Consider the following 12395-nt stretch of genomic DNA (forward strand, 5'->3'; position numbering starts at 1 on the left):
GCCGTACCAAAGCTCAACTCAGTTCAACTGTGTACAGCTCCAACTGTTGCTAAGTTACTGTCCTTACATCGGGTTGATTAAGCCATCCTAACTGTTGATTGGCCGACGCATATTTTTGAAACAGCGCCACTGGAATTTTCATTTTTAGCCATCTAATAAATGTTGGATAATTAAATAAGAATAATTATTGTTCAGATACATTAAACGTGTACCATAATTTGGACAGTTTAATTTTTAAAAAACGTGCCAATTTTTAGTGCCTGTGTATCAGGCATCACACTCTGCTGGAGTATCAACGTTTTGGAACTCATGAATTGGGTCAATTCCAATGAGTGGCAGGGGCTATGTGGGGCCCACTACGGTGTATGTGTTTTATCTATCTATGCCGTCCGTCCATTTTTTCCGATCATTTTACGGCATAACCCTAAAAAGGAGGCAGATTTAATGCTCACGTGGACCACACAATAAGCAAGCAGTGGTGATAATGACACCTGCCATCGAAAACTTCTTAGGCCCACCGTGACGTTTTTGGTCCACTTGAGCCTTGTATCTGCCTCATTTTTGGGTTCATCTACTTCAATTGATTTGTAAAAATGGATGGACGGCGTGGATAAAAACACATAAATCGTGGTGGCCCACAGCCCTCCCTCCCTGGTCCGAGTCCGTCCGTTTTTTCAGGATGGTGGTGACTATGACTTAGCCTCCTCGGCACACATGTGGGTATTCCAGACCGAGCATATGGTTGGAGCGGACTAGGTGCAGCCTCCGCCTCACCCAAGACGGTGCAGCCTTTAACGTGGGGCCTACCTTGATGTATATGTTATATATCCACACCGTCCATCTGTTTTTCCTGATCATTTTAGGATATGAAAATGAGAATAAAGTAGATCCAAATCTCAGGTGAAGCATATCATAGGAAACAATAGTGATTGAACGCTCACCATTACAAATTCATAGGACCCACACAATGCCAATCGTAATGTTTATTCGCATCTAACCTGTTGATAAGGTCACAAAGACCTGGATGAAGAAGGGAGAAAAAATTATAATCTCGATATAAACCTTTTATGGCCCACAAGAATTTTTTAATGGTTATTCACCATTTTTTCCTCTGTGGTCCAATTGAGATGTTTATCCACTTCATTTTTAGGGTCGTATCTAAAATGAGATGGAAAAACAGATGAACAGCATGGATTTGAAATATATAATTCAAGGTGGGCTCCACAATCAGGGCCGCACCTAATCCGCTCGCTCAAAATGCGGGTTTCAATTTGTATTATTAAGCCACGTGTGCGGTGGATGAGTCACCACCATTCTCTTTGTTTTTCCCAAAATCCATGTGTAGATTCCTGTGAAAGTTCACCACCCTTTAATCTAAGTAGTGTTGACTCATGCTTCTCACATGTGGCACTCACTCGTTTACAGTTATCCAGGCCATCCGAATTGCGAGGGAATTATGGATACATTGATAAGAAAAAATCCTAACCATCCAATAGATGGCTATCAAATTGATGGTTGAGATTAAAACTATTAAATGTTCCATATTTGAAGCAAAAAACAAATTCAGATGATCAGCATTTATCTTAGCGCTGTAACCTTTATTTAAATTCCATTTACAATTGCTTTGGACGGTCATGATTTCCACACAAATGTGCCAAGTGTACGGTTGAAGAGGCACCACCATTTTTTTAAATGGTGGTAAACTCCAATAGGAGACTACATGAGAATCCAATTCCACTAGCAAAATCCCTCTTTTCTCATACCTCTGGCCCTCAATCCCTCCGATTTCTGAGAAATCCGAATCAAAACCCATCTGAAGATCCCCAAATCACGATCTTTGTCGCTCCTAATTTCCATTGCCAGATCATGATCTTTCTCGTTTACACACCGCCCCCGAATCCCAGATATCGTATTTTCTCCGACACCCATTTCAAGCTCGTCTGAGCAGAATCCAAAACCCCCCTTTCATTTCAATCCTAAGAAACGTCAATTTCTCTGCGAAATCGGATGAATCCATCCGAGATTCCAAATGGGTTTTTCCCAGATGATGTGATTCTTCAGATTCTCGCGAGATTGCCTGTGAAATCCCTCTTCCGATTCAAATCCGTCTGCAAGTTCTGGTGCAGATTGCCCGGTGAGAAGTTCTTCATTCAGCTCTACAATGAAATCTCATCGAAAAATTCGATGGTTTTGGTCGAGATTAGAAAATGTTCTTTGTCGGGTGTGTCCAATTTCGTCTGTGTTGATCGATCGAGCTGTTATTCCGAGTTCTCATTGGGTTTTTTGAATGATAGGGTGAAAGTTAGAGCCTCTTGCAATGGGCTCTTGTGCTGCACCAGTGTCCCGAATCGCAGCATCTACTACGTCTGTAATCCGATGACGAGAGAGTGTAGGATGCTTCCTAGAAGTCGAGAAAGACCCGTCAGTCGATACCATCCAGACAACGAGGCCACCCTCGTAGGATTGGCAGCGGACCAATCCGCTCGAAAATTCAACGTTGTTTTGGCAGGTTTCTACCGTCCATTTGGCCGCAGGCCGCTTGATTGCCTGATTTGTCAGGTGTTTGATTCTGAGACTAATGCGTGGAAGCGGTTTGCTTCTTCATGCCACGATGAATTCACTCACATGAATCGGAACCAAGCTGTTTTCGCGTGCGGGTCTATCCATTGGTTGACATATGCCTGTTTGTATGTGCTTGTTCTGGATTTGGGCAATGAGGTTTGGAGGAAGATCCGTTTACCTGATGAAATTGCGAATGGTCCTAGTACCCGGGTTTATTTGTTGGAATTGGAAGGGAAGGTTTCCGTGATTCAGATTTCTGGTGTTTGGATGAGTATTTGGGTGCTGGTGGATTATGAGAGAGAGGAATGGGCCATTGTGGATAGAGTGAGCCTAAGGTGTATCAAAGCGTCCATACGAAGTGCATTCCCGATAAGTCAGACCAGAGATTTTGTTTTCTTGGCAACCCAAAATCAGATATTGGTATATGGTCGGAAGAATAAAGTGTGGAAGGTTGTGTATTCGGTGATGGGAACCGTTGCATATCCGTTGTGGTTCTCAGCTTATGCTTTCAGAAGCACACTGCTTTCTTGCCATGGAAGTCTTGAGAATCCTTAGAGAATTTGATGCAGATCTCCATTTCTGATCCATTTCTGAGGTTTGCTTTGTATATTCCTTTTTTTTTTTTTTTTTTTTTTTTTAAATGTAAATAGCTATTTAGCTGTAAATGGTACTTTCCCGTAACTTTGCTTTATTGCTTAAACAAGATTCCTGCCTTTGATCTTGTCTTGAGATAATGTTGAATGAAGAGTTGCATCTCTATTCCAAAAGTGATTTCCACAGTTTCTTGCATATGGTTGGAGAAATTGATTTGAGATTTATTTAAACCTTCTTTCGTCTCATGTGGTTGTGTTAAGATTCATGAACTAAAAGAGTTGTATGAAAGTTGATATTTGTGAGTATTCAAAACTTGATTCTTGTTGTTAGACATTGAGTTATGTCAATTGGGTTGGTTGATTTTAAGCTTTTGAGGCTGTGTTTTGGTGCACAAGTGAATTGAATTGCCAATGTGCAGTTTCATGTGGAAATGAAAAAAAAACCTTTCCTATTCACCATGAGTAGGCTGCAACTTGGGTTAAGTTCAACCTGAACCTGATTGACCTAACCTGAGTTCTGGTTGGGTTGGGTCTGGTTGTCAAGGTGCTTGGGTTGGAATGTGCCAACCCAATTTGGGTCAGTTTGAGAATGATCGCATGTATTTGGGTTGGGTTAAGTTGAGTACGAGGAATTCAGGTTGGGTTCAGGTTGTGCACTTCGTTCTGGAGTCAGGTTGTTAAGAGAAGAGATCCCTTCTTGACCACACACATATCAATATCTATCAAAATAAAAAAGAGAAAATGTATAAACCACAACACAAAGATTTATGTGGTTCCCTTTTGGTACGTCCATGCCCACAGATTTACACTGATCCACCATGCCTCAAAGGCAAGAAAACAAAGAAGCAGCTCTCTCTCTCTCTCTCTCTCTCTCTCTCACACGATAGAATATTTATTTCTCCAAACGAACTAGGGTTTTCGTAAGAACTCTGTGTGAAATTATGAAATTGCCCTCCAAGTTGTGGGCTATGCCCCCGGACCCCCAAGCAAGGGGGCACCTCGACTCGCTATAGTGTTGGTTGGATGAACAGTACATTTCCGATGATCAGGCTCCACAGATCCTAACACAAGTAGGGGTAGGCTGTGGGTTGGGTCCTTTTGAGGTCAGGTTGGGTTCGGGTGGACCCTCAACCCTGACCCAACTCACCTGAATTACACTCCTAGCTATGAGCAAGTAGTGTCGGAATTGCGGCTATGCTTCATTCATGTCCAACTTGAAAATTCAAGTAATTGAAATTCCGAGTGCTGACCGTTGATGTGAATGCAAAGGAAAGATGCTTCAATTTGGTTATTCTGCTCTATTGGACTAGCCATTGCAATTCAAGTTGATAGTGTATCCAAATGCAGCCAAGACCCTCGATATGAATGCCAAGGAAGGATATCACAATCTAGTTAATTCTTTGTTATTACAGTAATTGCAATTTGATTTGATAGTGCATCCAAACACACCCCAGTTTTCTGAAAGACTGGGAACATTTCTCATTTCACACCCTCACTTGTCATGGGCTTTTATGGCAGTCTTAACTAATCCTGGCATCAATTTATAAGCAAAAAGCTGTTGTGTCGTCATTTCTCTGTCTTGGGTTCCAACCGACCATTTGTCTGCACGATACTCGTGCGATGCCGATTGGTAGAATAGCATTGACTAGCTAATGCAGGCATATAATTTAGCATAAAAAACTAAATATATGCTATATGTTACAATGACAAATCGGTTAACGAGCAAACATATTGCATTGTGGGGAATGTATCCCCATAAGAAAGTGAAGACCGGCTATTGTAATTGCCATAACATTGCTTTTCCTGGCGCTTATAGGAAACGATCGGTCTCCAGGGTTACGTGGACTCATTTTTGGCCCGTTGAGGAACATTTCTTGGGAGCACAATCCACCTCGATGGGACCAAAAGAGAATCCTGAACGGAATCCTTTGAGAAGCAAAATTTAAATTTCCACCTCAGCATGATCTCCCACCCCATGAAGAGAAATTTTCTCAGTCCACCTGCAAGGATTCCATCTATGCCCTAGATCTCCTGTCGGCTCCAAAGCAAATCCAATAACAATTAGCTTTGAACTAACTTGTATGTGTTCAATCTGATCCTGTATTCGTAACTACTTCCTCTCTTCAAAAAGAAGAAGAAGAAGAAGTATGCTTGACTACTTCCATGCAAAATCCCTTTTAAATTGCAGTTAGATTATAGATGAATTCTTGTTTTTTGGATAATTAACATTGTAATCTGAGTAGGAGTTTTTGACAGACTACAGTAACTTCACATCTAGTGATGATCATCTTGTTCTATTTATCTCGTTCTCACGGCAAACCTCAAAGAACTACATAGTTTTGACCATAGTCTAAGAACTCAAAAACTCATGAGTCTTTTGAGCTGAGTTACTCACTTGAGTTTCTTGGAGTTTTTTCCCAAGTTCTTACTACAGTTTTTAATATTTAAAATATAAAAAATGCCATTGAGTCTTGCCGTGTTGAGTCTAGTTTCATCTATTTGTTCTGAATTTTGTCGAGTTGAGTCCTTTTTTGGTGAGTCATATGACCAAATCATGTTTTTTTCTCATGTCATGATCAAATATGCTTAGTTTGAATTGAGTTCTTTCCGAGTTTTTGAGCTATGATGTTGACATCACAACAAAGATCATGGGATTGAGTGAAGCGTTATTATGGCAATTAGGGATGCAAGGTGGGTTCGGGTCAATCGGAACCTGACTGACCCAACCTGAGTTCAGGTTGGGTTGTCCGGGTCCTCAAATTGGGTTAGGGTTAGAGAGGTATCCCCTTCCTTGTTGCTCCCTTCTTTCCACTTATAGGCTAGCTTCATTCTTGCTTTGCCCAACCCAAAGGATCCTTTGGGTTGTGTGGTTGGTTTAAGGTCAAGTATATAGGAATTCGGTGTGGTTTTGGGCACCTCAGGTTGGAATTCTGGTCGGGTCGTCAGGTTGGGTTAGGGTTGGAAAACTCCAACCTGATTTAAAATTGCATTGGGTTTGGGTCAAAAAATTCTGGTCAGGTTGGGTTGGTTGAGAATAATCACGGATATTTTGATCCAGTCAGGTCCGGTCCGGTCAGGTCAAGTTGGGTTGGTTTGGGGTTGAGCATTGAGGAATTTGGGTTGGGTGGGGTTGCAGGTTGGGTCAGGTGCGGGGTCAACCTGCCTGAGTTGAGACTGTTGCTCCAATAATTTTCGATTCAAACCAGAAGTTTTGTGAACTGGCTCGGGATCATGCTGGGTATAAATGACCGCCGACCAAGCCCAAATACAGCTAGGCTTGAGCCTGTTTCCATTAGGAGACATGATATTTGAATAATTAATCCTTTAGGTAGTGTTTGGATGCTCAATTAATTTTACTAAATTCTATATGAATACAAATACTATTTCAAACTGCATTTTGTTTGGCTAGTGCATCACCAAATTGAAATTTGGTCATTGTGTTTGGCAGGCACAATATAAAATGCAATTAGGTTTTTCATTTTCTTGGACTCCCAAGTAGAGCAGTAGATGCACATGATACATAAGATCACAGGATTCATACAAACCATCTGATCAATGGCTAATAAAAATTGATATAAGAATCACCTTGATCTGGGTGATTCTAATAATCCCATCTATGGCCAAGAAAATGGATGGTCCAAAATAAATATGTTAAGAAAGGTTTCATCATTAATCTAGACTATCTATCATGTATGTTCCATATTTGATCGTCTGATTAGGTGACTATTAACCCTTTGATCAATGGATTGAAAATGGCCGGCCCACAATTATTATGATGGAAAATGGTCGGCCTGCAATTATTATACTGGAAAATGTTTGGTCACTGATCTCGACCATTTATCATGTAGGCCCCACACTTGATTGACAATAGCTGTCAGGAACCACTTTTAACTAGTTGATGCTAACCAGTATATCAATGGCGGGGAAAATGGATGGTCCAGAATAATTATAACAAAAAATCTAATCATTGATCTAGATCACTTATCATGTAGGCCCCTCGTAATTGATAATAGCTTTCAAGAACCACTTTGCCTAGTTGATGCTAACCATTTGATCAATGGCCATGAACATGGATGGTCCAGATTAATTAAAATAAAAAAAAATGACTAATTGATCCGGATGGTCTATAGTGTAGGCCCACTTTGATTGATCATTAATCTTGACAACCATTTGATTGGATGATTCTGACCATTCAGAACAATGGCTAAGAAAATAGACGGTCCTGATAAATTAAAAAAATAAAAATAAAAATAAAATAATGATTGATCTGGACCATCCATAATGTAGGTGCACCTTTGATTGACCCTAAGTCTCAAGAACTATTTTGGGCAGATGATTTCAACCATTCGATCAATGACCAAGAAAATGGATTGTCCATATTGATTACACCAAAAACGTCTATTCGTTGAATTTTTATTTATTTTTTTTTTTTTTTGTGGGTTAGCTTGTTAGTACACACCCGTGTCAGTACACACACTCCATGTTAGCCAGCCCCGCTAGGGATCGATACCAAGACGAGGTATCTCCACTCAGTCTGCCAGTTGAGCTATGAATTTGGGTGTCTATTCGTTGAATTTGATCGTTCATGAAGTAGGCCCCACCTTTTGACTGTATAATTTATAAAGATTCACTATGTTCAGGTGATTCAGCTTATCCAGTCCACGGATAGGAAAATGGATGGTGTAGATTTCTCATACTGAAAGGGTCTGATGATTGATATCAACTGTCTATGATGTACACATCACTTTTGATTGGCCATAATCTGAAGAGAATCGCTTTGATCAGGCGATCATCCATTTGGTTAATGGATGATCGAGGTTGATCTAATCATAATCCGAACCATTTTATCACATAGGCCCCACCTTGATTGAGCATGGTTCTCAAGAATCACTTTGATTGGGTGATTCTAACCATCCAATCAATGACTACTAACTGGATGGTCTAGATTAGTTATGAAAAAAAAGAAGAAGAAGAAGAAGAAGAAGAAGAAGAAGAAGAAAGGTTTGATTGCTGATTCAGACAGTCTTATGCTGTAGGGACTACTTTTTATTGACTATTACTACTAGGAATCAATTTGATAGAGTGATTTTAACCATCCCATCCCATCGGTGGGCCAGGAAAATAGATGGTCTAGAATAGCATGTAATTTCTCCTTTGGTTGATTTTAACTCCTAACAATCACTTCGACTGGTGATTCTAGCTATCCAATTGATGATCACTAAAATGGATGTCTCACACTGATACTAGAAAAGTTATGATCATGGATCTCGACCCCTGGTCATGTATGCCCCACCTTTGATTGCACAATCTCAACCATCTGATTGACAGTCATGAAAATATCTGGTTCAATTCAGGGTAGCTTTTGTGCCATGTATCACATGGGCCCACATTTTATTTCCTACATCTTAAGATGCATTTATGACAGCTACTGTTTGGACCTCACATTGGGTTGCCTGGGCTTCAAGAGAATGACTGACGCCAGAATCTCGCTTGCACTTGCTCAAAATGCATTCCTAATTTCTATTCCAGGGTAGGAAAAAGCATTCGAGGGCCTAAATAGTATTTCCAGGAGATGTAGGTAGTAAAATTTTCTTTTTTAGATGGAATGAGGTTTGCAACTCATACTCTTAAGGAGGAGCAAATATTAGGAACCTTGAGAACATGAACAAAGCCTTTTTTGGTAAATGGATTTGGAGGTTTGGTTCAGAGAGGATTAGTCTTTGGAGACAGATAATTGCAGCGAAATATAACCTCTCCCTCAATGTTGGAGGACTTTGGATTCTTTTTCATCCATCTTGTTATACTGAGGATGGCCCCGTTAGTGTTCAAAAGTTCTTTCTCCATTGGAAATGGCATGAGAATTAAATTCTAGTTGATTTTTTGGTGTGGAAATCCCACACTGATTAATTCCTTTTCGGTTCCTTTTGTCGTTAGTCATAATCCTAATGTTCTGGTTAAAGATTGTTTTGTAGAAGAAGAGGGGTGGGATGTGGCTTCCCCCTTTTAGAAGAAACTTAGTCTGATTCAGAAATTCAGAATCTCATTCAGCTTCTCATTCACTTCGCAGGTCCTCGCTCCCTGGGTCCTTACTCTTGCTCCGGTGGTAGACTCTTCATGAGTTTCAACACCTGGTCAAGGGTTCGAGTACCCATAGGTGGTGAAATTCCACCATTGTGTGAGTGTGTGGGGGTATGTGTGTGTGTGTTAAAAAAAGAAAAAAAGAAAAAAAAAAAGGTCCTCGCTCCCTCTCTAAACGCAGAAGATGCCATCCTTCTAGAGATCCCTCTCAATTCTAAGAGTCTCTTCCTCTTCCTGTCACACAGGTCCACTGTTGATGAACCAAACATGGGAATCATTGATGATTTGATTGTAAAGTATTAAAAAATGCCATCATTATAATTTTACTGTCAATAAACCAAACATGGGAATCAATGATTATATACAGATATAGGCGCTGTTAGAAGACAAGAAAAGTAATTTGTATTCACTTCTTTACATTATTACATTACCATGATAATTGGTAAAACAAACATGCCCATCTTTCTTTTCTTCTTTCAAGGCATTATTTATATAGATTTCCAATCATAATTCAAAGGCATTATCTTTTATTTTCTTCTTCCCAAGCATAATAAGGGTTGTAATAAGGGCTGGTTAAAGCCAAGCCAGGGTTAGCCCTAGCCTAGCCTTAGTTCCCCAAGCCCTTAGAGTTGGGTTGGCTAAAACTAGCCCTATGTAGAAAATATTAAAATAATTAATGGTACGAAAGAATCCAATCTAAAGATTGTTTGTATTCCTACGGCAAGACGTATGATATAAATGGTTTTATCATTAAAACATCACTAAACTGGACATGTACGTTGACCGTTTACTGGAAATAGCCGGGACCCACTTGATGACTAGATTATGCAACGTGCTGAGTCATATATAGTTGGCCTGGCCCACTCAGAGGCTTGGATTTCAAGTTGGCCCAGCTGTCGAAAAAAGTTTTGGGCCAGGCAGCCCTAGACCTATGGGCTGGGCAGCCCATCCCATTGCCACCCTTCACTGTCAATATGCTGGGGCTGGGGTTGGCCATGACTAGAGCTGGGCATCGAGTTGAGTCAAACCGAGTTAGGGCTGACCTGACTCGATTCGGTTTTGAAGTAGGCTTGACCCGAACTCGATAACGAGTCTAACATGCCTTACCAGATTGGAGTCCGGGTCTGGCCTAGATTAATCCGGACCGAGTTCAACCCAGTCAAAAATACCGAGTCAGGTTGAGTTGGCACCGAATCGGATTGAGAGAGAGAGAGAGAGAGAGAGAGAGAGAGAGAGAGGGTGGTGATGGTGGTGGGTGGCTGTCATGGGCTTGGAAGATGAGGATGAGGAAGAGAGAGAGTTTGGGATCAGTTCAGGGTTGGGTGCAGCAAGTAAAGTTATAGATACTTAGAAATTAGGGTTTTTATTATATATATACTTGGTTTGGACCGACTCACCCATTTAGTTCAGATTGAGTCGGGTCAAAACGAATCAAGTAAGGTGAGTTGAGTCGTCTCGTGCCCAGCTTTAGTCGTGACTAGGTTTTGAATTGTTTCGGGCCAGGTTGTCAAATTGGGCTTATTTAAAAATAATTTTGTCGGGCCAGCCCGGCCCATTGACACCCCTTCCCATGGTAGCTGATTAGGTGCGTTCCTTATGGTGGGGGCCACCTTGATACTTGTATTGTATATGCATGCTGTCCGTACGTTTTGCCACATCAGTATACGGCATGAGCCCAATATTGAAGCAAATCCATATCTAATAGGGACAAAGTTATAAGAAACTGTGGTTGTTGAACGGTCCATTAAAAATTCTATGGGCCCATCATAATGTTTCTATATTGTTTATATGCCATCCAAGCTGTTGATAAGGTCCCATAACCCTGTATGAAGGGGAAAAAAAAAATGAATATCAGATTAATCCAAAACTTTGGTGGCCCATAAGAAGGTTTTAATGGTCAATCACCACTGTTTCCTAAGGTATGGCCCAGCTGAGATTTGAATCTTCTTCATTCTGGGGCTCATGCCATAAAATGATTTGGAAACCGGATGGACGGCTTGGATGTGCATACATCAATGTGGGCCCCACGGTGAAGGCCGGACTGTCTTGGGTGAGGCCCGGCGGCACCTAATCCGCTCCATTTATAAATGGGTCTTATTTCAATATTTGGATCCGAACCAGACCCGACTCATATTTTAGTGGTCCGGGGCCAAATAACGAACCCGGTTATTAAAATCGCTCGGTCCAAGCCCACCTCCAGTTACGTTACAATGGACTACTCACCACCATTTTAAAACGATGATAAACTCACAATATATTTTCTCGGGATTGCATGCCTGCCATTTGTACTGAAGATTCTCTGTACGTGCGTTGGTGATAGGTTGCAGAAAGCGTTTTGACAGTTGAAAAGGCAACGTAGTCATAGGACGACTAAGATGAAATGGTAGTCCGCCAGCTGGGCCATTGGATCGATCAGTGTAGGACCTACTTCTGAAAGTAGGCCCACCATGATAGGCAATTGATGGTCCTCGTTTTCTGTAAAGACCATCTAATCATCTGAATAATGGATTTTGAATGGGAGCCGTGAAGCAATCTGTGAATATATCTATCCATATAACGAATCAGTAGGATCTTTTGTAATTTTTTCATGGCCTATCCATGCTGGTACCTACATCTTTAACGGTTCTGATTATCCATATATATGGCCCAACTAGTGCAGTTCATGTTAATAGTCTTCCGGTCAGGACTCAAGGTGCGTATGTGATCTTTATTCACGTGGATGTACGGACGCGGATTGCGTCCAACCCCCGCCCATCTATAGCCCTGTACGGGCAGTTATGTGGGCGTCCATCGTGATCTATCTGTTTATGCATGCCGACCACTCCTTTTCTCAGATTATTTTAACACATAGGCACAAAAATTAGGTGGATCCAACTCTCAAATGGACCACGCCACAGATGACTCTTGCATTTTATGCAACTGACATTTAATGCTTTCTATTTTAATGCAACTAAGATTATTATCTTGTGTAGTCCACTTGAGCGTCGGATTTGTCTCATTTTTTTGTTGATGTCTTAACATGACATGAATAAAGGGATGGACGGCTTGGATGAACAGATACATCACGGTGGGCCCGCTCACAAAACTGCCCGTTCGGGGTAGGACGCAATCCGCGTCTGATTTCGTATTAAAGCCTTTCGTATGAAGTTGCTACGGCAAAAC

General features: G+C 41.1%; 1 protein-coding gene across 1 annotated transcript; it reads left to right on the forward strand.

Moving 5' to 3' along the window:
- Positions 1-1733: 1733 nt before the first annotated feature.
- On the forward strand, positions 1734-3249 carry LOC131231413 (F-box protein At5g49610). The gene has a single exon (XM_058227584.1). The coding sequence runs from the start codon at positions 2008-2010 to the stop codon at positions 3115-3117; it is 1110 nt and encodes a 369-aa protein (XP_058083567.1). The 5' UTR covers positions 1734-2007; the 3' UTR covers positions 3118-3249.
- Positions 3250-12395: the final 9146 nt, after the last annotated feature.

This window comes from Magnolia sinica, chromosome 17 (genome assembly GCF_029962835.1).
Source record: "Magnolia sinica isolate HGM2019 chromosome 17, MsV1, whole genome shotgun sequence".
Lineage (NCBI taxonomy): Eukaryota > Viridiplantae > Streptophyta > Magnoliopsida > Magnoliales > Magnoliaceae > Magnolia > Magnolia sinica.